The following is a 27,385-nucleotide window of genomic DNA, read 5'->3' as shown; positions in this document are numbered from 1 at the left end:
GAGAGAGAGAGAGAGAGAGAGAGAGAGAGAATGCATGATGCGTTATTTGTTGCGTGCCGGTGCATGTGTAATATATTTTTACAGAGTTCTCCATGCAGGGTCTCAATCAGATGTTTTTCCCATTTGGTGAAATCTTGATTTGGATTTGTCAGTGGACCTCACACCTCACTGCCGTAGAGGGCAATGGGCTCAATTACTGATTCTAATATTTTCAGCCAAATTCTAATGGGGATCTCTATAGGACATTGCCGTTTGATGGCGTAGAAGGCCCTGCGTGCTTTATCTCTCAGTTCAAATTGAAATTGAAAAATTGAAATTGAGAGAGAGAGAGAATGAATGGATGGATGAATGAGTGAGACAGAGAGAGAGAGTGAGACAGAGAGAGAGAGAGAGAGAGAATGAATGGATGAGTCAGAGAGAGAGAGAATATGAATGGATGAGTGAGAGAGAGAGTACAAACAGACACAAACTGTAAGCAAAATCAAACAACCAACCAACTGGAAAAACTAGAATTAGCAATCAAAGATAACCAAAACCCATTAGGTTTCCCAATAACTGATAAAGAACTTAAAGAAAAAAAATCAAAAACCTCCAACTCAAAAAAGCATCTGGACCTGATGGGATATTAAACGAAATGATAAAACACACAAGTAGTAAATTCCAATTGGCCATTCTAAAACTATTCAATGTGCTTCTGAGTGTAGGTTACTTCCCTGACATCTGGAATCAAGGCTTGATAATACCAATCTTTAAAAACTGAGATAAATTTGATCCTAACAACTACAGAGGCATCTGTGTGAGCAGCAACCTGGGAAAGTTATTCTGTAGCATAATAAATGCTCGACTATTAGACTTCATAACCACACACAAAAGAGGAGGAGAGAGAGAGAGAGAGAGAGAGAGAGAGAGAGAGAGAGAGAGAGAATGAAAGAGTGAGAGAGAGAGAGAGAGAGAGAGAGAATGAATGGATGAGCGGGAGAGAGAGAGAGAAAAAATGAATGGATGAGGGAGAGAGAGAGAGAGAGAGAGAGAGAGAGAGAAAATGAATGGATGAGCGAGAGAGAGAGAGAAAATGAATGGATGAGCGAGAGAGAGAGAGAGAGAGAGGGAGGGAGGGAGACTCTCACGTGCAGTCTGCCGCGCAGTTCTCTGTCGTTTCGCATCTTCACATAGATCCGCTCATCCAGACTCAGCCGGATCAGATCCAGAGGCTCTTCCACGGTGTTGGTGGTTTGTTGCTGCAAATTAAGTTTCAGTAATTTTCATTACAATAATACAGATGAACAACCGCCTGAGAGCTGCTGGTTATAAACTGCCTCGACATTCTCGTGTGTTCAGTGAGACATACATAAAAACACCCGCTGTGACCGAGCTCCGCGACTACCAAACTATTAAAAACATACACTTGCTTATATAAAACAAAACAGCATACCTGCTCAGCGTCGTCCGCCATCTTTCAAAGTTACCCAAAATGCTTTTCACTTGTCTCCCACAAATCATTGGACGGCAGATGCTTCCTGTCAGACTAATATATTCCTCCAGGGGGCGCTTGATGGCCCAGAAAACCGAACGCGCCGTCGAGAGGCATTCACATTTTAGGAAGGATTTTGTCTTACAGGACAAATTTGTACACAAAAAAGTGTGATATTTTACATCTATAAATTTCAAGGACGGTGTAACTGATATATAAATGAAAATCAATCTTTGTAAAAACATATCCTTAAACATCTTTATGCATTCTTGTCCAGCATCTCAAACGTCGTTGATTGGTCCATTCCGGCCAGCGGTGAGGAAAGTAACGCTTGGACGCGATTCTTCAGCAGTGACATATATGTATGTATATAAATGACCAGATTCATCATCTGAAAGCTGAATAAATAAGCTTTCCATTGATGTATGGTTTGTTAGGATAGGACAATATTTGGCCAAGATACAACTATTTGACAATCTGGAATCTGAGGGTGCAAAAAAAATCTAAATATTGAGAAAATCGCCTTTAAAGTTGTCCAAATGAAGTCCTCAGCAATGCATATTACTAATGATAATACAGTTTTGATATATTTACGGTAGGAAATTTACAAAATATCTTCATGGAACATGATCTTTACTTAATATCCTAATGATTTTTGGCATAAAAGAAAAATCTATAATTTTGACCCATACAATGTATTTTGGGCTATTGCTACAAATATACCCGTGCTACTTATGACTGCTTTTGTGCTCCAGGGTCATGTGTGTGTGTGTGTGTATAGCTATATATACCGGTTAATCGATGTGTGATGATAATACCGGTATCACTGAGGGTGTGGGGTTCGTTGGGTTTTCCCCCTCTTTTCCTTCACTTTTAAATAGCTTGTAATGGGCAATCACGTTCAGTGGTGGGTGGGGGTGCTGGGGGGTTCAAGAGGGGCACCTCAGCCAATGAGGGCAGAGGAGCAGTGGCTCTAGCCACCGGGCCACCCCCCTGTGCACGGCCCTACTTACCAATAAGTCTTTTCATACAAAGATCCAATACAACACATAACCCAGATAGCACACGTACATCAGCAAGATGTCTGATAAAGATCTCTTCATCTGCTGTGCACAAACATCTGATAGACATCTCACATTCATTCTAAATCATAAACATCTTAAAGACATCTTCTAAACGTCTATTTGACATCTGAAACGTCCAATAGACGTAGCCTACTGCAGATGAACAAACACTAAAAATACAATACACTCTATAAAAGACGTTAAATATACGTCTCCGTGATGTACGTGTGAATCAGGGAAAGCACAATATACAGTAAATACGCTAAACAAAAAAATCTTATTTTTCTCAATGCATAAAACAACAATTTAACACCTATTGTGATTAAGAAAGCGGTAAGAAAATTATTTACAATAACATCAAATAGAAAATCTTTACACTCTCTCGCAAAGGTGAGACTTTGTGGTTCATTGCTCATAACACGAGCAAGACCAGTGGAACATTTTTCACAAGCGTCTCTAAACACTTCACATGAGGTAAACGTACTTATAGAGGTGTTAGCCACAGGTGAGCAAAGCAGCGCAGATGTAGCTTAACTAGAGACCCAATTATATTGTTGTAGGCTAACTGAAGGAACTGTGATTTGTTACCTCCCCTGATTTGAAATGAATAAACATAAATTACCTAGAAAGTATAGAAATTAGCTAGAAAGTATAAATTACCATTCACTTTTGCCTTCAACGTTTTGTCTACAAGTTTTGTCCAATTTTGTAACAACATGAGTGTGCATGTGTGTTTATTTTATCACTGAATATATATTACATAAGGAATCAAATACAGTCAGACTGACTGGTTATTATTCCAATATAACACAACCACTTACCAAATAAACATGAAATACTGATTTGAATTTAAATTAGTTTATTATGCGAGGAGAAAGACAGGAGATAAACTATCACATCAGTTTATAAAAACAAATCTGACTACAGAATGCAAATGAAAACAACTACAGCAAGTTATATGGAGAGAGTGAGAGAGAGAGAGAGAGAGAGAGATTGTATCAAACAAAACCTCTTTCCAAAAATCTATATTTTGGGATTGTGTTGTTTGGATTTCAGCCCAGCTATACATAAAACATCTGTCTGAAAAATGTGTATTAGGCAGAAATCAAGTATGTATTCAATGCACAATAATAGCAGCAGTGAGAGAGAGAGAGAGAGAGAGAGAGAGAGAGAGAGAGAGAGATTGTATCAAACAAAACCTCTTTCCAAAAATCTATATTTTGGGATTGTGTTGTTTGGATTTCAGCCCAGCTATACATAAAACATCTGTCTGAAAAATGTGTATTAGGCAGAAATCAAGTATGTATTCAATGCACAATAATAGCAGCAGTCATTTCTGGCAAGTACCTGTAATTGTTCATTCTGCAAGCTCGAAAAATCTCAAAAGTAATCCATAGCTATACAATACCTGATAAATGGCATTTAGTCAAATACAATAAGAAGCGTAGCTGAATGAGGTCAGTTATGGTTAAGTGCTCTTGATTTCAGCAGCTGTAGAAGTGCACAGGTGCTGTTGACTTGGCTGGACTGAAAGCTTTGACATGGTGTGCAAAGGTCCACCGCAGCAAACTGAAACAGCAACAGGAAACCAATATTGCATTGTAAACGAAATGCACATGCATTGCTGTTTAAATGAACCCTCTTTAAACTGTCTGTTGGAAAGTCAATGGGTTCCAATGTTGTTTTTGGACCCTATGAAATGTCTTTCATTGTATGCACAAAAGTAGTTGAAGCATTCTTCGAAATGATCTTCTTATGTGTTCAGCAGAAGAAAGGGACAGGTTGGAATGGCAAAATGTTATATTAATTATGCTTTCTCTTGGTTTACCTGCACAGGCGTTGTTTGAGTCACAATGATCAGAAGACCATTCAACAGAGCAGATATGAGGGTAAAATCTAACAATGTTTGAGATTAGTTTCAATGAACTTCACCACTGTATGATTCGGGATCTTTATATTCAGCACTGTGCAATGGATTTTGACCTTTTTTTAATCTTAAAAGAATGCAATGTAAAACATCAGTAACATTTCAAGTCACTCACAATTGATGAGTAGTCTGGTCCCATCACTGTATTTTAGAGTAGTGGTCACACATTAATAATCTCCTAACTCCTCAATAGTGAGATTATTTATTGAACAGACAATGTAGAGGAGCAAGTGCGTAATATCAGAACTGGAGAATCTGCTGGTTTCAATAATAACCAATTAACCACCTTTACATTACAGTTTATGGTCACATTTTGACCCATATGTGTTAAGTTGATCTGTTAAAATCTCTGCAGCTCAACACCACATGAGCAGATCTGTGATAAAACACACACACGTTTACTTAGCTATCTAAATGGGGACATTCTATAGGCGTAATTGTTTTTCTACTGTACAAACTGTATATTATATCACCCTACACCTAAACCTACCCCTTACAGAAAACTTTCTGCATTTTTACAATTAAAATAAAACTCTGTTTACTTTATTTTTATACCAGTTTTACAAATGAGGACATCCCCAAAGGGAGGTTTTTGGAGATTTTGTCAGGTTTAGCTCACTTTTGGGTACAAATTTGTCCCCAAAATATGGTTAAGTAGGTACACACACACACACACACACACACACACACAAAGCAATTTGCATTATAATTGTGTCTAAAACATCATAAATGTATTAATTAACAAAGCACATTGAATACTATTTTATATATATACAGCATATATATATATATATATATATATATATATATATATATATATTTATGAAGTACTCAGAGAAGAAGCTGCATGGATTTCAGGATGTTAAAATACTTCAGCATGACTTTAGAGTTAAAACTTTACACCTGAGGACAAGAGGAAGTTAAGGGAGGTTTGCTCTGACCACATGTATATTTGTGCAAAACTCAACCATTGACATATATATATATATATGGTCTTCAGAAATTAAAAGTATTAATGTCATATTTCATACCTGTACACACAGCAATATGACCCAAGATAACAAACTAATTTGACCTTCAATTGTAGCCTAATGCCATTATATAAAATAGTCTTTCATTCTGTTCTTGGCAGTCAGTAATTTCCACATAAAACAAATTGTGCTCAACACAAACTATTTTTGTAATTAGCCTGCATGCCATTTGTGTAGTTTTGTTCATGTTTTTTCCCTCTTTGGAATCAAATGGTGTAGTTACAGCAAATAGCAGCAGGTGCCAACAGGCCATGCTATCCATGCTAACAGTTTCTTGTTTCCTCCTGAAATATTTGTTCGGGTTGAGGAGATTTTTAGAATAAGACAGATCAGAAAGGGTGAAACTCAGGTGTATTTGTTTAAGTTGTTTCCGGTCATGTTAACTAGGTTAGTTTAAACCACTGGATGTTTGGTGTTTATGATGTCCGGTGTAACGTGCTGTTGAGGCAAAGACTCAATGCAGAGTTAGATAGGCTTTATTGAAGTCCAAAAACTAAATCCTACCCCATAGGGGTGAGCGCAGGCACATGCAGTATAGAGCTTATTTAATCTCGGACAGGAATGAAAACAAAGCTATGAAGGATAGAAGTGTTCAATGAATTGTTTAGCTAGAAAAGCATCTTTACAAATAACTTTCAGTAGACAAAAAGTTTTTAAATTGCATGTGATCTAGGACCTTTACACTGCATGCCATTAAAAAGACTGTATGTCTATGCCTCGCAGCTTCGCTTGCATATGCATACAAGTAAACATGGCATCTACCTTGATCTATGACTAGAAATATACTCATCGACAGTGCTGTCAATCAAGTGACCAAAATGTGAAACAATTTGCAAAGAAAAAGAAAAAAAAATACATGCTGTGTTAACCACAAAGAAGAGCTGTGCAGAAGACTTTTTAACATTTATAAAATATTAAGAACTATTAATAAGTAAAAAAAAAAATCTCTTTAGTACATACATTGAAAGTTGTTCCTGAGATTTCCAGCTGTACATTGAATCTTTATGAAACAAAATATTAGCAGAAAGCAGAAAATTCTATATCAACTGAATTGTGAAAAACAATGTTATCTTCGAAACTGCTAGCAGATGTGATGTATGGTTCAAGATTAAGGATTATTCATTGCATGATGTTTCACGAAACTTGTTGAGAAGCTGCTTCAGCTCCAAGAAACCTCATTACCCTGTGGTTTACATGCAACTCACTGCTAGTTTGAAGCAAGAGCTGTAAAAGCAAGATCTCCATTCAAAACAGGAACATTTCATAACAGACAAGAGCATCATACCTACCACACTGCGCATCTGCTCATTAAAAAACAAAACAATTCAAATAGCAGCAAACATATACATGGTAACACACAAACAACATGCAAAATACTCTTGTTACGACTCAACTCAACCTTACAGTTAAACCACATGTCAAAAAAACACACCTTTAAACGTTATAATAACTGTGACCACTTCCTATTGTGCCAAATAGCCCCAGTGTCCACTACGTTTAGTGTTTTATTTTCAGCCAGTAAGAATATTAGTTATATTTTTCGCGTGGAGCATTAAAAGTTTAAGTGACAAATCATCTCGAAACTGATCATTACTGTGAACTGCATGCATTCATACAAGCAGTCCTGTAATCTTGTCAACAGATTTAGTTCAACTTTGTTTCGAATCTGATCTCAGTTCATCTTTCTGTTCAATGCTCTGCAACTTGATATAAATATTAAACAACAGCAGGCAAACATTTACACATTCACTTATTTGTTTACGGTTTTAAACATTTTAGAATAACACGTCAAACTATGAAATCCCCCAAAAATGGAAGTACAGAAATGTTAAACAAACTTTAATATATATTGTTATATTTACATTATATTTATAATGTATGTTACTTCATACTTTTTATTGGCTGGAGAAGAGAGTAGATGGTCTGCTCCTGGCAAGGCCTGTTTCCACCGGGGTGCATGGAAAAATCAACCTCAGCATACTGAAAGATTAAGATATTAATAAATGTAAGGAATAATATACAGTCAGACAGCCATTATCAGAAAATAAATGCTCATAGGGTGATCTAGAATCCTACATAAAGTAGAGGGGTCTTGTAACGTCATGAACTGGTTTATTTTTGCAATAATCACTGAACATCTTACCAAATAAATTAATAAATGGACATGAAATAGGGATTTGACAAATTACTTATGACACTTAAGAAGGCACCAAGTTATATGAGAAACATGAAACTAGCACCAGTGTTATTTTATTATCTTTAAGATACTATTGTTGCTTTTATTAATCGTTTGAATTAGTTTAAAATTTTTTTTTTTTTTTAGTTAATGTTTTGTAATGTTGTTGTGTATGTTATTTGTATTAGTTTTTTTTTAATATGTCTAGATATTTTAGTTTTATTTATTTTATTACATTAAGTTAAATTAAAAGAAAATGAAAAATATTTTTTTGACATCTAGCTGAAATAAAATATTTATTTCAGTTAATGTTTATTTGATTTCAAATAGCAAAAAATCGTTTTAGTTTTATGATTTTAGTTTTCTATAACTGACTAGTGCAATGTCAAATATGTATTTTAGTGGTCATTACATACAATTATTTGTCTACAGAATGTCACAACCCGACCAATCAGTATTGCAGAAAGACTCATAAGGCATTATTTGAAAAAGCTCATTAAAAACTATTGTCTTACCTGTGAATCATTTAAGTACTGAGCTGCTGTGGTACTTTGAGGGTTCTCTGAACAAATTTTCAATCGATTTGTCTGAAGATAGCTCTTTCCCAAGCCTGAAATGACAGTAAATGAAGCATTGCTGTATCATAACAACTTGTGACCATTAAAATAAGACAACAAAAAATATGGATGGATGTTGTTCAAATGTGTTCTGATCTAGAGTTTGTCTACTTGTATAGTAAGTTTAAATAGACCTTCACCTAAACAAAGATTAAAAAAGACAAACCTATTAATGCAATGATCAAAAGCACATTCAGCAGGACAGATGTGATGGTCAGGTTTCTCCATGGTGTCTCGTGTTGTGATTCTGTCTGATTCTCGTGGACCGAGTCTGTAAAATGAATACATTTTTAATTCAATTATTCTTTTTTTTTTTTAATTATGTTTAACACCGTACATATTTAATATAGAGCACAAATCCATCTTATGGATTTAAAATACATGAAACGATAAAACAACTCACTGCTGATGTAGATTTTGGTGCCGTTGCTGAATTTGAGTGGTTCACTAGTTTTCACACAATAATAAACTCCTAATTCATCAGTGGTGATATTTCTGATGAACAGACGACTGTTAGTTTTCCCTGAGTATTTGTGTTTGAAGGTGATGTTTTCATAGTGTGCTCCTTCATATGTGCTATCATAAGTGCGTAAGATCAACACTGGAGGATCCGGTGACTTCTGTTTGTACCAGTAAATCTCCTCTATATCAAGATCACAGCTTATATTCACATCAGCTCCTAAACTTACTGCTGTGTTTGTTAGACTCTCTGTGGCTTGAGACCACATGAACAGATCTATGAGAAAAATAAAACACGTTTATTAAGACATTAAATCAAAACCTTTTTATAAATCAAATGTGATGTGATAAACTCACAGATCTGGAGCTGGATGATCTTCATCGTCGGATCCAGATGAATATCTTCTATTCTGTGATCATTCAAACATCTCGTACTGTGAGCGGAAACATCACTGAGCTTTAGATGAAACCTCGACCACACAGACCAGAGGGGAAGTCAGAGATGAACAAATGCCCACACAGCACTTTTATTTATTCATCCCTTTTTCCAGTTAAATTTACATCATATGGGGGCAGGCCAGAGCCAGCTGTACTTTAAAGATATACTTAAAAGTTATCAAAATACCCTTTGTCCAACTATAAATTGCCATTTTTTGAAAAAGACAACCAAAGACTGAACAACATAAAAATAAGCAGAAAATAGTTTGAACATGAATCCATACCTACTATTTGGGTTTTTCTCAAAAACTTGGGAAGCTTGCCATGTTGCTTTTTAGAATGACAAAATCACTCATGTAAAACACTACATTTAAACTACAAGAAAACAAACAACCACACAAAGGATTGCATAAGAGCCTTTTGTTTTCCATGTATTTTAATGATCTGTAAAACACCAACTCATTTTTGAATGGAACAATAGTGCAGTGAAATCCGCACTTATGTATATAATATAGCCAAAATCACAGTAACACTGACCACATATTCAAATCAGGGGTTGTGAGAAAATCTGTATATTTGCTGTTTGGGGATCCCACCAGAAGGTGCTCTCAAAGAACATGTCCAAAATGTGTAATTACAGAACAGTATAAAATGATGATGTACCTTACATACTGTTACTAATATACACGGTACATATTATTACAAAGAAAATAATGTTGTTGTAGATATTGCAATCTTTCTCTAAAACTACTTTTCTTGTCAACTATAAATCCTACAAAATTCCTTTTACCGGTCCGCTTCAACATTATTTCATTCTGTAACATCCACTTTTCGCAGTCCTATTATTTGCCAATGCATACAATTTTATATGGAATGCCATTATGAACGTGAATATAACTGTATGTTGACAATAATGCAGGTGATGGAAAGGCAACTCCACAAAACAAACTCTGCTCAGAACTACCCCCTAAGTTATATCATGTGCTCAAAAAAAAGGTTTCAGTGACTGAAAAATATTCATTTATAAAGTCATACAGCTGCCAGTCAAATTTTCTTCAGGGTAGGTAATCAGTGAGAAAACCCTCCAAATTAATGTAACAAATTAATCACAACTTTACATTTAATATATATATATATATATATATATATATATATATATATATAGTTTGTGCAGACATGAATTAAAAACACTTCATTTTTTTTTTCTAAATACATCACTTTATTTTTAATGGTTTAGCAGATTGTTACAAAAAAAATAAAAATTAACTCTTTGAAGATAACACAAACAGATGTGTGTTCAATCATACTACTGGTAGGCAATATGACCAAATTACTTTATGATATGATACTTCATGATACTTCCAAGATATTAGTAAGTTATTTGACTTCATATTTAAATTTAAAGACTTGATATTAGGAAGTTAATAGCGTTCAGGTACGAAATACTACAGAAATTAATCAAATGTAAACAAAACACTGCATAACCGGTTTTAAATCTATTTTTTTAACCCCCAAAAAAGTTATATAGTGTAGCTGTAATTTTGTTTATATGACCATTGAAATGAGGAAAAAAAGAATAAAAATTGACACGAAGAAACTGATATGACAGGCATGGTGAGGATTCGATGTTTCAAGGTTGGTAAAAATAGCTAATTTTGTTTAAGAGTTATAGCCATTTGGATTAATATGCACCACATTTTTAATCTTGTGGTACTCAACATGTCTCAGGGAACATGAGTAGATGACTACTGTGAAATGTATCAACAACATCAAAAGTATTGGTAGCTAGATACTCAAAGCTGTGGTATTGGTATTAGACAGAGAGCCATCTCTATTAAGGTTCAGAATAATAAGAATACTAACGAATACAATAGCTGCGGTGCTTGGCCCCTAATACTACAGATATATGAACGGAACCCAAGTCAACAGCACAGTCCAGACTGATAGCATACACACAGCATGTGTGCGATCCAGTGGTTCAAACATAATGGGTATGAAAAATATAACGTCCAAACAAGCAATAAAATAACTGATTGAGATTTAGAATAAAACCTGCAGCATCAAGTGTCAACAGCAAACCCAGCTAGTCACGGTCACTAAATACTACCAAATGTAACAGGCACTGGATGGAAAACTCAGATAAGGTGCATAGTAAGTCCCAGTAGAGCAGTTAGTAAAGTCATAATCTTCAGTGACTCTGTTTCTAAGCATGAGTTTCTTTGCTTTTGAGTTGGTTTCTGAGGCTTTTCTGTAAGAAAAAAGGTACAATGTAGAGAGAAGCAATTCAGTGTTGTATAGATATAAAATGCTGCTATTACTGTGGTATGCAATTTAAAATTGTAATTTATTAAATGTATTGAATATTGCATGTACCTTTGACAAAAAGCTGCATCTTCTTTTCCTCATTTGACTTTTGTAAAAAACAAGTGTAGTTTCCTGCATGAGTCAACTTCAGATCTTTCAGCTCAATTGAGTAGTTTCCCTTTGCATACTCTGAAGGGAAACTTTCTGTTCGATTCTTGAACATTTCATCCTGCTTTTCTGTTGAGGGTTTGCCATCTATAATATTTAACACTCTCTTGCTTACATTGAGTCGCCAAAATACATCAGTACTTGGCTGTTGATTCTCATATATACATGGCAAGGTGACGGAGTCTCCAACAACACGATCAAAATTATTTGCAGAGTTCTGCAGAGACACTGGGGAAAAAAATAACAACTTTACTTTAGGAAATAAATGATGACAAAAACCACACAAAATACATCAACAGAGACCAAATATCTTAACTGAGGTCTGTGACTACTAACCTTTGCATGTCAGGTGTAGAAGTAAATAAACGACCCAGCATCTGCACAAATGAGCAAAAGCAAAGTTAATATTGGTCTTTGATAAACACAGGCTACTTGCACCAACTGTATTTCTCATCTATATCCATGAACTAGGAATATTACTAAAGACTAGAGGTCAACCGATGTATCGGTTTTGCCGATTAATCGGCACGGATAGTTGATTTCTGGAACTCTGTAGTTTTTCTGGATTGTGTCCATTGCTGGAGTAGCTGAGAAGCTCCGCTGTCATACAGTACAAGAGCGGCCTCTAGAGGCAGAATCACTGACAACACGTGCTGTTTGTTTTGACACGTGACACCGAGTGCTACACAGAGCGGGACACTTCATGCTGATTTAAAACATCGACAACTAAGCGGTGTGTACACAGTATATAGTAGTGCATGTTTTCATATCATTACTAAGTAATTAATTTATTGACTAGATGCTGCATTATTGGAGAAAGTACAGCAGTATGTTTGCTATTAAGGCTGAGAGGACGCAAAAACCTCAAGCGGTTAAAACAACGTGACCAAAACACGCGCAAGTCTGACCCAAATGCTTGTCACGATTGTTACCATCTATTTGCGTCAGTTTGTATCATGCTGGTCACATTAATGCATTTGTTAGCCAGTGAAGTTGCAGATTTAAAGGGGTCATATGATGCGATTTCAATTTTTTCCTTTCTCTTTGGAATGTTACAAGCTCTTGGTGCATAAAGAAGATCTGTAAAGTTGCAAAGACTAAAGTCTCAAATCCAAAGAGATATTCTTTATAAGAGTCAGCCACGCCTACCTAAAACGGATCGTTCTAACACGCCCCCACATATCTACCTCACTATGTGGGAAGATTTGCATAACACCACCCAAATGTTTACGCAAAGAAAGGCGGCGTCACTTTTATTCTCACTGTAGTATTGTTGCCGCTGCCGCCATGTCGTGAAGATGCTGTGTGCTTCGTTGTGAAAGCGAAACTACTTTGTTTGGCCTTCAAAAGAGGACGATATCCACTTCGTCATGCCTGGAGCTGATCTGTGCTGGTCGCTGAGGGAATACATCAACTTAGTGCTGTGGATTGCCGGATCGGCTTTCACCGTGGACGAAGCGGACGGGGTCGTCACATGTGGTTGCTGCTCCTTCGTCGAATCCGCCGGGTGCGCCGTTCTCGACCCCGTCGCCTCTGCTCACTCTAGCCCGGCCTCAGCTCACGCTAGGCTGCAGTGTTTTTCGTTGTGAAAGCGAAACTACTTTGTTTGGTCTTCCAAAAGAGGACATGACTAGAAATCAGTGGTTAAGTTGTATTTACAACACTGTTTCAGAACAGTTTAACCCAAATATCCAGATGTGTGCAGCACATTTTATGGCGGACTGTTTCCTGATCCTGGGAGAGTAGACTACAATGCCGGCTGTTCTGACTAACAGTCTGTAAGTACGTTTTCATTTAAAGAATTTGCCACTTGATGATTCAAACGCGAGTTTTGGGCAGTGTAGAGTAGCACTTGTTGTTTGTCATTTCTCCGATCACAAATGCAGACAGGGTTTTATGTTTACGCGGCGCAATGCAACGCAACTTGTAAAAAGACAGTGTAAGTCATTATAATAAGTAATTATGTCCCCACTGGATGCAACAAATGCCTGGTTTGTAATGGGTTTTAATGTTTTTGTCTAGTCGCTCCGGCCGGACACGGCATCAACAGTATGGTGAGGGGCGTAACATTTCCGTCACACGCTTGAGGTATTCGGCCAATCACAACGCACTGGATAGCTGGCCAATCAGAGCACACCTCACTTTTCAGACCGAAAGATAGTAATGGTAGTAGTAGCCCAATTTAGAGTAATAATACATAGCTCAAAACTTGAGCACCTTCTCAAAACAGTTGACAGACACCAGTGTTTCCCACAGACTGCAAATTAATTCTCTGCCAGCAGGAGGCGCTTTGGGAGCTGGATATATAGCGGTTTCCCTGGTAAAGGTTGTAATCAAATAAGCGCTGCTCACAAACACTATCAGGCATTACAGGAAAGACGAAATGATAATGACATCGAAGCTTTTCTGAAGACAGTCGGTTCTTTTCAAAGATCCATTCATATAAAAACACCCGCGCTGCATTTTAATTTTGAAACGTGAAACGCTCATTTTATTCAACGAAGTATAAGCCTTTTGGAAAATCTATTTGTGACGGTCAGTTTTGATATTGTGATAAGCTGCCACAAATAACTCAATGTATAGGAAACACTGGACACTGCTATAAGTCAAATGGCCATAGTGATAACAAAAATAAAAGATTTCACACATATTGCACTGCCTGCTGCCTCATAACTGCTTAAGAGTGCGCTGGCCACGAGCAAATATATGACATCGTGGAGGCTATTGTCGAATCCACAGACACATTTCATGAGGAAAGTTAACGTGCACGTTATAATCAGCCCAGCAGTTTCGTCTGAATTGAACGTGTTTCTACTTTCACATGCAAATGACTTGTTGCACTTATGAATATGATAACTTTCCGGCATCAATTCTAGTAGGGTAAAACGCAATCCGCTTTCTTTCGAAACGGTCTGTTTTGCCCTGCCATTTGCTGAGGCTGTGTGTGAGCAAGGCACGGCTGCAGCCTGCAGAGCGTGAGCTGCTCCGTCTCACACAGCCAGAAGTTCAGCAACAATGCTTTGCTGCCCGCCAGTGCGCTTGCCTATAAATCGGCCTAATTTGCAGCACAATCGGCTGATGCAGATCAATTTAAAAATGCCCAAAACCTCTATATTTAATATTAATATTTATTTACAAAGTATGATGCAGTACTTTTTTTTAAATAGTAAAGCACTATTTTAGTTTTTGTTCAGTATCCATAAAAAACAAAATATCGGTTGTATCGGCCAGTGTGGTCCAACCTAGCTATCGGTATCGATAAAATCCTATCTATCGGTCTACCTCTACTAAAGACAACATTTATGTTTTAGACAAACATTTCAGTTTTCAATGACAATTATGACTAGTGGAGTGCACGATTTCATCCTTGTGGCGAAGATAATATTACACACACACAGTGTCCTCCAGAAATATTGGCACCCTTGGTAAATAAGCAAAACTGTGGAAAAGGCTGTGGAAAAATGTCTTTGCTCATTATCAGAGTTTTAAATTAACCCGTCAACTGAGATAACTAACCATGGTGGGTTACAAAACTTACTAGCCAATTTGGCAGGTTATGATTCGTAAATTATGTCCTTCGACCAGAAGACTCCAACATTAGCAAAACAAAGACAGTCACACACTGGACAAGAAGCACCATGTCACTGCCATGACCCCATGGCCACACGGATTTGAGGCTGCACAGTCTGCTTCCCAGTCTGCATGAGGACTGGAGAAAATTATTTGACAGTTTTGGAGATTTTTAGTTACTACAACAATGCAGACATCACACCACAGTTGATATTTTCCACAGTTCATAAATACAAGTGGTTTTGTTCCATTTGTACTAGAGCCCGACCGATATATCGTTTTGCCGATATTATCGGCCGATATATCGGCATCGGCGAATATGCCGCCGACATGAACTTTTTTTTTTAGAACATATAATGCAGATAAAATGCTTGGAATTGTGTAATTACTTAGTTTGTCCAGCAGAGCACGCGCTATTGTTTGCTACTGGCGACTTGGATGAAGCGCTTTAAAGCTTAGTCTATGGAAAACCATTGAAACGTTGAATGGCCATCTCCGTAACGGCGCGGCGAATCTGCAGGAATCCGCGGTCTCATTCAAAAGCGGGCCTCTAGACGTACACTCGATTCGCGTTCGAGAGGGATCCCCCAAATTTGGTGGAGATCCGCCGGCGCGTTTGCGAGATAGTGACAGAAGTCAACACTTTCACTTCAGTAAGGAGGTCTCTTGTTCAGGCAGCAGCATTCAAGCGTGGTCTTATTCGACCGTAAGTGCCCTGCGAAGTGGACTTCACATGAAATTCCACCATGATTCCAGTTCCAAGGGAATGTACACGTTACATTCAAAGGGCATTAAAGTGCACGAGAAGGTAATTTATATTTAGGGATGCACCGAATGTTCGACAACCACAGTGTGGAAGCATTTAAACTGTCGGAGAAAGACGCAAAAATCATTACAAGCACCGACAGCGAGAGACTGTTTAGGACTGCCTCGCGTGTTTTCAATGAGAAGAGGAAGGGGTGATTGTTGCTGGTTAATGTATGATGATTGAAATCGCGAAATGGCCTTAAACAATTAGTAAATAAACTGCAGAACGTTATGTTTTCTAATACACGCGCATTGCGTGTATTCTGACAGTGCTGCACGAACTTGCAGCAGATCTGCTTGTTAACCAGGGTTCAAAGTACAAAGCACGAGGAAAATCTGCGCCGATACAGTCGTCAGTTGCTCAGTCACATTTTTATGAATTTTTACAAGGCATGTGACAAATTTTTAATTTATGCAATGGTGAAAAAAGAGTTGGTAAATTACATGGGGGAAAAAAAATTGAAAACCCGTGTTCGGTATTCGGCCTTCGGCCCAGTGTTTAATATTGTTTGGTTTTGGCTTCGGCCAAGAATTTTCATTTCGGTGCATCCCTATTTATATTTTATTTATTTTCAAAGGTATATTATGTCACACTTCACACTTCTCTAGCAAGTTTCGTCTGTGTGTGAAGACAGTAGTGCAAATCCGTGAATGAATGTTCCGAAGTGAAAAACTTCAACGGAATAAAGTTGAATGGAATTGAATTAAAGTTGAATAAACTTCAACTTTACTGTTCAGTGCACTGATGTCAAACTCATTTTGGATAATAAAGTTTGTTAAATTGTTAAATGCCCTGCCTCCATTACGTATCTCTGTCACGTCATTATAAGTATATATATATATATATATATATATATATATAGCTTTAAATAATAAGTGTTACTTAAATAATAAAGAACCATGTTTTTTTTTGCTCATCTGAAAAATGATCTGATCTGTGACTCAAAATGTGATATGATAATGTTATATAATCCGAACCGTGAGATTTGTGATCCGTTGCACCTCTCTTGACTTATTTGAAGAAAATATTTTTTACCATGGTCTGTCTGAGTACTCAATTCTGATTGGCTGGTAGGTATGCATTAAAACCGTTTAATGCACAGGTAGATCCAAGTCAGTTTAATCACCGTTCTACATTAATGTGTTACTTTAATCAATGCACACAAACACACACACACATCACTCGCACACACACACACAGAGAAAGAGAGAGAGATTGTGCTGCGCACGCACAGAGACTTATTGTCAACGCTGCCCTGCGACTTTTATTGAAGGGGTTATGAACTGAGAAATCAAAATTCCCTTGATGCTTTGACATAAGAGGTCATTGTACTATAAAAACATCCTGTAAGTTTCAGAACTCAAAACTTTCTCATTAGTCTAAAAACAGCTTATATTGAAGCCAGTCTGCAAAAACGACAGGTTGTGCCACTTTATGACGTAATAGTGTTGCTAAACACTGCCTCTGCAGAGGAAGATCAACGCCTGCTTCTACATCACTGCCTGTTTAGCTCCGCCCACCAATTTTGGACCTGTAGAGTATAATGAGAGGCAAACGCAGGTCTACGCAGAAATCAAACGATAAAGATGGCTCAGAAGACAACGCCGCTGTGCAGTGTCAAGTTGTGGAAAAACAATCTTTGCGTTGCCTTCCTTCTGATCCCAACATCAGGAGAGAGTGGATGAACTTCATTTTTAGTGAAGTTCCAGACCGCGTCAGTAAGAACTTGGTCCTTTGTTCACTTCATTTTACTGTGGATTCTTTTATAAACAAGGCACAATTCGATGCAGGATTTTCAGAAAGATTGAAACTAAAAGACGATGCTGTGCTGACTAATTTGGATCCGACAGTAATGTCGCAACACACAAGTGTGAGTAATTGTTTTTATGTAGTCACTATTGATTTGTCGGTTATAACAGATTGTTTGATATGTACTTTATTTTTCCGTTTTTAACCTAAAGCACAACAGTGTACATCTATGAAGGATGTAGGCTGTCAAACATACACAAATTTTAGCCAATCATAGCAGTGGGTGTTTACTTCCGAGTCTACAATCCACCACACCTATTCAAACAGAGCGTACAGATGAGGGGATCGAAACAGGACAGAAAATAGCCTATTAATTCTAAATTATGATGTATTTTGATGTAAAAAAAATCTTGATAGCATTATAAGTGGACCTCAGAAAACATTACAAAATGACCCCTTTAATAAAATAGCTTAGGTACTGGATCGCTACATTATATTCCTCAGCATGCTGGATGCATTGCAATTGAGGAGTTAATATCGCTGTTTTTGAAGTAACTAAACACAGCTTCATTGTCTAGAGAGAGACGCACAGACGCAGATAACTCACACACACGTGTCATCTCTCTTTCTCTCTCTCTCTCGGTCTATTGATCGATCGATAAATAATTAATTCAAATAAATTAGAGGTCAACTGATATGGGTTTTTCACTGGCCAATGCCATACCGATATTTAGAAATCAGGGCAGCCGTTGGCCGATATATGATGACGATTTTTTTTGGCCGATACGTTTGGCCAATTTTCTTTTTTTTCCCCCATTCATCTCATAAAAGTGAGTTTTAGCAAATGATTATTGCAGGGTACAAGATAGTAATGGTAGTAGTAGCCCAATTTAGAGTAATACATGGCTCAAAACTTAAGCACCTTCTCAAAACAGTTCTGAAGGATGATTTTTGTTTATGTTTTCTGACAGACACCAGTGTTTCCCACAGACTGCAAATTAATTCTCTGCCAGCAGGAGGCGCTTTGGGAGCTGGATATATAGCGGTTTCCCTGGTAAAGGTTGTAATCAAATAAGCGCTGCTCACAAACACTATCAGGCATTACAGGAAAGACGAAATGATAATGACATCGAAGCTTTTCTGAAGACAGTCGGTTCTTTTCAAAGATCCATTCATATAAAAACACCCGCGCTGCATTTTAATTTTGAAACGTGAAACGCTCATTTTATTCAACGAAGTATAAGCCTTTTGGAAAATCTATTTGTGACGGTCAGTTTTGATATTGTGATAAGCTGCCACAAATAACTCAATGTATAGGAAACACTGGACACTGCTATAAGTCAAATGGCCATAGTGATAACAAAAATAAAAGATTTCACACATATTGCACTGCCTGCTGCCTCATAACTGCTTAAGAGTGCGCTGGCCACGAGCAAATATATGACATCGTGGAGGCTATTGTCGAATCCACAGACACATTTCATGAGGAAAGTTAACGTGCACGTTATAATCAGCCCAGCAGTTTCGTCTGAATTGAACGTGTTTCTACTTTCACATGCAAATGACTTGTTGCACTTATGAATATGATAACTTTCCGGCATCAATTCTAGTAGGGTAAAACGCAATCCGCTTTCTTTCGAAACGGTCTGTTTTGCCCTGCCATTTGCTGAGGCTGTGTGTGAGCAAGGCACGGCTGCAGCCTGCAGAGCGTGAGCTGCTCCGTCTCACACAGCCAGAAGTTCAGCAACAATGCTTTGCTGCCCGCCAGTGCGCTTGCCTATAAATCGGCCTAATTTGCAGCACAATCGGCTGATGCAGATCAATTTAAAAATGCCCAAAACCTCTATATTTAATATTAATATTTATTTACAAAGTATGATGCAGTACTTTTTTTTAAATAGTAAAGCACTATTTTAGTTTTTGTTCAGTATCCATAAAAAACAAAATATCGGTTGTATCGGCCAGTGTGGTCCAACCTAGCTATCGGTATCGATAAAATCCTATCTATCGGTCTACCTCTACTAAAGACAACATTTATGTTTTAGACAAACATTTCAGTTTTCAATGACAATTATGACTAGTGGAGTGCACGATTTCATCCTTGTGGCGAAGATAATATTACACACACACAGTGTCCTCCAGAAATATTGGCACCCTTGGTAAATAAGCAAAACTGTGGAAAAGGCTGTGGAAAAATGTCTTTGCTCATTATCAGAGTTTTAAATTAACCCGTCAACTGAGATAACTAACCATGGTGGGTTACAAAACTTACTAGCCAATTTGGCAGGTTATGATTCGTAAATTATGTCCTTCGACCAGAAGACTCCAACATTAGCAAAACAAAGACAGTCACACACTGGACAAGAAGCACCATGTCACTGCCATGACCCCATGGCCACACGGATTTGAGGCTGCACAGTCTGCTTCCCAGTCTGCATGAGGACTGGAGAAAATTATTTGACAGTTTTGGAGATTTTTAGTTACTACAACAATGCAGACATCACACCACAGTTGATATTTTCCACAGTTCATAAATACAAGTGGTTTTGTTCCATTTGTACTAGAGCCCGACCGATATATCGTTTTGCCGATATTATCGGCCGATATATCGGCATCGGCGAATATGCCGCCGACATGAACTTTTTTTTTTAGAACATATAATGCAGATAAAATGCTTGGAATTGTGTAATTACTTAGTTTGTCCAGCAGAGCACGCGCTATTGTTTGCTACTGGCGACTTGGATGAAGCGCTTTAAAGCTTAGTCTATGGAAAACCATTGAAACGTTGAATGGCCATCTCCGTAACGGCGCGGCGAATCTGCAGGAATCCGCGGTCTCATTCAAAAGCGGGCCTCTAGACGTACACTCGATTCGCGTTCGAGAGGGATCCCCCAAATTTGGTGGAGATCCGCCGGCGCGTTTGCGAGATAGTGACAGAAGTCAACACTTTCACTTCAGTAAGGAGGTCTCTTGTTCAGGCAGCAGCATTCAAGCGTGGTCTTATTCGACCGTAAGTGCCCTGCGAAGTGGACTTCACATGAAATTCCACCATGATTCCAGTTCCAAGGGAATGTACACGTTACATTCAAAGGGCATTAAAGTGCACGAGAAGGTAATTTATATTTAGGGATGCACCGAATGTTCGACAACCACAGTGTGGAAGCATTTAAACTGTCGGAGAAAGACGCAAAAATCATTACAAGCACCGACAGCGAGAGACTGTTTAGGACTGCCTCGCGTGTTTTCAATGAGAAGAGGAAGGGGTGATTGTTGCTGGTTAATGTATGATGATTGAAATCGCGAAATGGCCTTAAACAATTAGTAAATAAACTGCAGAACGTTATGTTTTCTAATACACGCGCATTGCGTGTATTCTGACAGTGCTGCACGAACTTGCAGCAGATCTGCTTGTTAACCAGGGTTCAAAGTACAAAGCACGAGGAAAATCTGCGCCGATACAGTCGTCAGTTGCTCAGTCACATTTTTATGAATTTTTACAAGGCATGTGACAAATTTTTAATTTATGCAATGGTGAAAAAAGAGTTGGTAAATTACATGGGGGAAAAAAAATTGAAAACCCGTGTTCGGTATTCGGCCTTCGGCCCAGTGTTTAATATTGTTTGGTTTTGGCTTCGGCCAAGAATTTTCATTTCGGTGCATCCCTATTTATATTTTATTTATTTTCAAAGGTATATTATGTCACACTTCACACTTCTCTAGCAAGTTTCGTCTGTGTGTGAAGACAGTAGTGCAAATCCGTGAATGAATGTTCCGAAGTGAAAAACTTCAACGGAATAAAGTTGAATGGAATTGAATTAAAGTTGAATAAACTTCAACTTTACTGTTCAGTGCACTGATGTCAAACTCATTTTGGATAATAAAGTTTGTTAAATTGTTAAATGCCCTGCCTCCATTACGTATCTCTGTCACGTCATTATAAGTGTTTGATCACCACATTTGAGTGATCATTGCAAAAAATGTGTTTATGTATATATATTCTGTTTATGTATATACTGTATTCTATATATAGTACCAGTCAAATGTTTGGACACACTAATGGGAAAGTGTCCAAACTTTTGACTGGTACTGTACTATAATATACACAAAGGATATCGGCCGATATATCGATATCTGCCTTTTTTTTACTCCTTAATATCGGTATCGGCCCCAAAAAAAACATATTGGTTGGGCTGTAGTCCGTTCCATATACTAGAAGAATAATGGTACATTTAATAAGAGTGGAATATATACATTTTCTATATAAAAATTAGATAGATTTAGATTGCACCTGTTACTGTTGTTAATAAAAGGACATTTTGTATGCATCTTAACTCAAGCTTAGTGCTTTACTGTCAAATCTGTATAAACAATAATCAAAGAAAAATAAACAAGAAATGAACATGTATTATTATTAGTAACTGCAATTATTAATGCAAAACAATAGTAATTTTATGATTAAATTATCTATATTTTACAAATCTGCTCCTGGCACCACCATCTGTAAAACTTTGTGGCGCTGGTGCCACTGCTCTCAAATAGGGCATGCGATATTTAATGCGCATCTTGTCAGTAAAGCCGGTTCTGAATACAGCGGTAAATCTCCATCACGTGCAGGCTTTTCACATAGAGTAAATAGTAAGTAAATGCTGCTCCATGTGAAAGCCCGCATGTGATGGAGATTTACCGCTGATTACAGAATCGGCTTTACTAACAAGATACGCATTAAATATCGCATGCGATTTATCGTGCAGCCCTACTCTCAAATGTTAGTCTGGAGCCCTGAACCTTTAACTTTAATGTGCTATTTATATTTGATTTGACCCTTGATGTAACTAAAAGCCCGTTTCCACCGCAGGAACTTTCCCCAGGAACTAGGGACTTTGGGGCGGTACCGCAGGAACCAGGATCTAAATAAAGTTCCGGGTAGGGGTGTGCTGGTACGAGTATCAGTACCGAAAGGTTCACGGGGAAAATTCCAAATGGAAGTGATTTGGAAGTGATTTTCCATGATTTGGAGTGAGCAGGGCACGTGCGTGCCATTATGTAGTCGTTTGGAATGCACTTGGCAAAGGGAGCGATGTAATTTCCTCATTATCTTCAGCTGGCATGTTCCCGTGACAACCCAGCACGGTGTATGTCAGCAGATGTCCCTGTTTTACTGTCATAAATGTATTTGTATTGTTGTTAGCATAACTGTTGCAAATAAACATACATTTTATATTTTAAAAAGTTACTGACCTGATTTACTAGTTACTGACCTGATGCAGACCCATATAGCTGAATCTGACTGAAAATGTCCTGGTAACGTGAAAATAAGCGGGGCATTAGAGCGTGCTGCACTTCCACTTTTCACCACAGATTTACATTGTAAAATGTGTGGGGCGCTGTTGAGTTCAGGAGGGCACAGGCACGACTGCCCCACTTATGATCATTTTACGTGCCTGCAGAAGCTTGCGATGAATTTTATGAATATGAATATCCTGCGCATTTTATGACTTAAAATTCTCAAAGAAAACCCAAAAACTATTTGTTGCAGAAAGCTGAACATATTAACAGTTACTTACATATTAACAGTTATGTTTTGGGTGAATATTTTGGTGGGGCTCTGCCCCACCTGCCCTTACAGACGAGCCGCGCCTGCTAGTAGGATAAAACGTAATTACGCTTTTGAAACGATCCGTTTTGCCCGGCCATCGTTAGCTGAAGCTGAACGAGGTGCGGCTGCAAAGTGTGAGCTGCTCCATCTCACATGCAGCCTCAGAGGGAGAGAGGTTCTCCGGTACAGCGTTCCACAACAACAATGCTTAGCTGCCGCAGATGCAACTTCCTATAAATCGGCCTAATTTTCAGCACAATCGGCCGATGCCAATAAATTAAAAGATGCCAAAAATCAATCGGTTGAGATCATGAATAGACATGCTGCTTTTGTCTCCATGGATGCAACACACCACATATGCATTAAAACACAAAGTTGAGAGTTACAACACAGAATGAACAGTTAAAAACAAAAAGCAAATAAAAGTCAAAGTTGTTTAATTAATTATACAAAGAACAAAATATTGAATCCTCATATTGTGTAGAATTATCGTTATACATTAAGCACATAGGCAGAGGGTGATCTAACGTAAGGCTAGCTCAAGTTTATGCACTCTCCAAAAAAAAAAAAAAAACTCCATTTATAATCAATGAAGTTGTCCACAGTGTGAAATGAATCTCTTACTTACATCATACGCACTGCACTTTGTTGTTTATAATGAGAGAATTCACAAGAGTACAGAATCCACTGCATTCATAAGCTCAACAGAATTGTGAGTGATAGGTTATAATTAGCAACACTGTAAAAACATGTAAAAATAAATTATAACCTGATAACCTTGTCAGGCAGATTTTTTTGGTGTTTTTTTTTGTAATTACATGTTGACTGTTGTCTTATGCTGCCTTCACGTGCTATTGGAATTATCATAAACACGAGTTTCCTAATTGGAAATTGGACATGAACGGCCTCTCAAGTCATATGTTGGACGGGCCATACATTTTAAACATGGCAGAGGGGACAACGATCGCTGCTGTCAGTGCTATTCTTTATTAGTTTTTTCCACAACAACTCCATTAACTTGTCTTGTCATTAAAGTAAAACATTTATATATGAACAATCATTGAAGCATATTGCATATTTTATAAACAGAGAATAAAGCATGTATTTGACCAAAATTCAAGAATCGTCAGCAAGCTGACTATCTGGCGTGGTGAATGTTTATATGGTATCAACTAGCTCGTAATCACGACTTCATAAGTGGGAAATGAGAAATTCCTGATCGAACATGAAGGCACCATTACATATTAAACAACAAGCAGAGTCCGTCTCTCCAATCATGCAAACGTAATGTCAGTGAAACTGCATGATGAACTGCCTTGAGCGCTGAAATTATATTTGAATTGTTAATTTCACCAGATAAAGTTAGAAATTTACTGAAAACAAGCCAATCGCAAGACATCTGGTGGGGGGTGGCAAACCAGATTTCAGTGGGGGCCGGTACCAGCCCAGGCCACCATAGGGCCTTTCGCACCGCGGGAACCTTTTCATAGTACCAGAACTAATTGTGGAACTACCCACTTTTTGGCGTTTTCGCACCGCCGGAACTGGGTGCGATTTTAGTACCGGACTGCCTTTTTCGAGAACCAAATTAGCTCCTACTCCCGAGCAGGGTCTAACCAGCACAACTGGTACTACACATAACGTAAGTAGACATTGATTGGTCAAACGTGTACGAAAACGCCCTCACCCGCCATGATTTAAAAATGCCATGTAAACATACTGTAAACACTGTAAACTTATTTCGCAAGTATGGAGAACAGCGATAGATGGACGGACGCTGAAGTGCAGGCACTTGTAGCAAATGTAGCACTGCCAGTTGTCATTGGAGATTCTTAGTCCTCCTTTCCATTCTTTCAATCGATTTACGTACACGTCGACTTTCCATGTCCATTATTGTGAAACCCGCGAGACTCAACAAAAACAGCTCAGATCACAGCGTCCTCCATCCTCCTGTTGTTCTTCTTTGTTTCTGTTGTTGAACGCCGCGCACAAATGACGTCGCTGTCGACCGGCTTACGTCACTTCCTAATACACACTGTCGGTGCGAATGTAACCCTTTAAATGGTACTGGGAAATAGTTCGCGCAAAATCGTCCCAGTACTTTAGCACTGTACATTTAGTTCTGGAACTAAAGCGGTGTGAAAGGCCCTCATGTCACTCCGCCCCTGTTGGGAGGCAAACTAATGGACCCTTTTCACGGGTTTCTCAGCAGCGGAAGTCGTCATAGTTGGGTTAACTTGAAGAGCAGTGAATGGGAGAGTACAACAAATATATTTTTTGCATTCCCATTTGCTCAAATAGCAAAAGAAAAACTCCACGATAGTGTTTTCGTGACTTTCAAAAAAAGGAAAAAAATTGAGAGAGACTCTTAACGGCAGTCAGAAGAAAGAACAATGTCAAATTTACCATCCCTCCCAAAGATGCTGTATTAGAAACACCCTCGCATTAGCCTTAACTGTTTTTTTTTTTGTAATTTGATGCAAAGGTGATATAATACAAAGAATAGTGTTATAAATGTACATACATTTTTTTTTACAAATATGAAACACTTTCGAGGATGTACGATGCTGATCGCATCATCAGTCTTGTGAAAAGGGTCCATCATTCCTGTTTCCGGTACAGGCTGCATAACTTCAGCTTATGGGGATCTGATGTGACAGAAGAACGAACGACTTGGACCAGAAGGCTTGGGAGATGAAGTGAACCAAGACTGCATAGCCTTAAGACCCAGCTAAGCAATTAAATAATAATTTCTACTTCTTATAATTTGGCCTTGGCTGCATTATAGTTTTGTCTTATTTGAAATGTGATCAGTGTTTGTGTAAGTACACGTGTTGGGGAATTGATGTTAACATGCAAGATTTTAATTACATTCTGCTGAAATGAACGAAGTGACTGTAAAAAAAAACAGATGAACTAATTTAGCTGAACGAGATTCAAAGACCCGAGTCAGCCCCCAGCGGCGAGGCATTACACTTTCAAACCCGCTATGATGTAACGAAGCCTCTTTTCCTGAAAGCACGTGACTTCGGCAGTTTGAAGCGCTCTCACGTTGGTTTGAAACAAATGAGCGATGAAACTTGTATTCCACACGCACTGTAGAGAAATAAACGGACAATTTAAGGGTTACAAACATGTAACGTGTCGGCCATCCCCAGAGCCTTCATCAGAACGCTAAACCTATCTATAGACCATAAAAACAAAAAGGACATATGCGCCCAAATCCCGCTTTCCGTTTGTCCTTTCTCGTTATTTCTTTACGAAGTGTAAATAAAACTGTCAAACCGTACACGGGCGAAACTTTTGTGTGCAAGTAACTTTACTGTCGTTTCTCCCTGATGGTTGAGGCCGAAGTCGAGCACACCTCAGTTACATATTCTAAACGGAGCTCGCGGGTTTCCCAATGGTCACGTGTGGCATTTGTTTATTTGTAAACATACAAACTTGGCCTACCTTACTATCATCTTCGAGAACCTGCGGTTACTTGACTTGGCCAAATACCCACACTTGCTGTCTTGGCCACTTGAGAGCAGGAAGTGGGCGGTTCGATTGATACTTTCCATACTGATGTTGTATCGAAAGGATCGATCCTCGCATAAAAATATCGATTCTAAAGTGCATTTTTTTAACCATTAATTGTATTCATTTATCAGGAAATTTGGTGCATAAAATAAACTTCTAAGTGGAAAAATAGACTATATTAGCGAATAATTGTGTTGGATAGCCATTTCTCCTCATCGGAACACGCAAAATCTGAAAGCTAGGGATGGGCATATCGATCCTAAGTATCGATATATCGATACTGACGCGAGTATCGAAAGTATCGATACTCAAACAAAAAATATCGATACTAAGGTGTGTTTTATTTACCAGTGATTTCGTTTATTTAAAATAATAATAATAATAATAATGCGTACAAATGCATTGAATTAAACAAATAACCTTTGTTCGCAAGTAATTGTGTAGGATATATCTATTTTCCTGCTCATCTGAACACACGCAAATGT

At 38.0% G+C, this 27,385-nt stretch overlaps 3 protein-coding genes across 3 annotated transcripts in view; all 3 read right to left on the bottom strand.

Annotated features, from left to right (window-relative positions):
- Positions 1–1,510, bottom strand: part of LOC107567308 (U6 snRNA-associated Sm-like protein LSm3) — a 2,922-nt gene extending 1,412 nt beyond the window's left edge. Inside the window, exons 1-2 of the mRNA XM_016252970.1 lie at positions 1,433–1,510; positions 1,128–1,238 (exon numbers count right to left, since the gene is read on the bottom strand). Of these exons, the coding sequence (XP_016108456.1) occupies positions 1,128–1,238; positions 1,433–1,453 (132 nt within the window). The 5' untranslated portion in view covers positions 1,454–1,510. The remainder of the gene's footprint in view (positions 1–1,127; positions 1,239–1,432) is intronic.
- A 5,864-nt stretch (positions 1,511–7,374) lies between these two features.
- Positions 7,375–9,287, bottom strand: LOC107567310 (uncharacterized). The gene is made up of 5 exons (XM_016252972.1): positions 9,103–9,287; positions 8,690–9,022; positions 8,453–8,557; positions 8,185–8,279; positions 7,375–7,473 (listed from the first exon to the last, which is right to left on the bottom strand). The coding sequence occupies exons 1-5, from the start codon at positions 9,125–9,127 to the stop codon at positions 7,375–7,377; spliced, it is 657 nt and encodes a 218-aa protein (XP_016108458.1). The 5' UTR covers positions 9,128–9,287.
- Positions 9,288–10,592: 1,305 nt separating this feature from the next.
- On the bottom strand, positions 10,593–27,126 carry LOC107567311 (CD276 antigen homolog). Its single transcript, XM_016252973.1, has 4 exons — positions 26,832–27,126; positions 11,992–12,032; positions 11,557–11,883; positions 10,593–11,431 (listed from the first exon to the last, which is right to left on the bottom strand). Exons 1-4 carry the CDS (start codon positions 26,939–26,941, stop codon positions 11,319–11,321), a joined length of 591 nt encoding a protein of 196 aa, XP_016108459.1. The 5' UTR covers positions 26,942–27,126; the 3' UTR covers positions 10,593–11,318.
- Between the last annotated feature and the right edge of the window lie 259 nt (positions 27,127–27,385).

The sequence above is a fragment of the Sinocyclocheilus grahami genome, unplaced genomic scaffold, assembly GCF_001515645.1.
Source record: "Sinocyclocheilus grahami isolate Dianchi unplaced genomic scaffold, SAMN03320097.WGS_v1.1 scaffold1146.1, whole genome shotgun sequence".
Classification (NCBI taxonomy): Eukaryota; Metazoa; Chordata; class Actinopteri; order Cypriniformes; family Cyprinidae; genus Sinocyclocheilus; species Sinocyclocheilus grahami.
This window is presented reverse-complemented; position numbering and strand designations above follow the sequence as displayed.

Coding starts and splice junctions, on each gene's coding strand:
- LOC107567310 (XM_016252972.1), bottom strand. CDS start 9,127: ATGAAGATCATCCAGCTCCAGATCT. Junction 8,558..8,689: donor CACCAAAATCTACATCAGCA/GTGAGTTGTTTT, acceptor TTCATTTTACAG/ACTCGGTCCACGAGAATCAG. Junction 7,474..8,184: donor AGTACTTAAATGATTCACAG/GTAAGACAATAG, acceptor TTAATCTTTCAG/TATGCTGAGGTTGATTTTTC.
- LOC107567311 (XM_016252973.1), bottom strand. CDS start 26,941: ATGGAAAGTATCAATCGAACCGCCCACTTCCTGCTCTCAAGTGGCCAA. Junction 12,033..26,831: donor TTCTCGAAGATGATAGTAAG/GTAGGCCAAGTT, acceptor TCATTTGTGCAG/ATGCTGGGTCGTTTATTTAC. Junction 11,432..11,556: donor GATGCAGCTTTTTGTCAAAG/GTACATGCAATA, acceptor TTTTTCTTACAG/AAAAGCCTCAGAAACCAACT.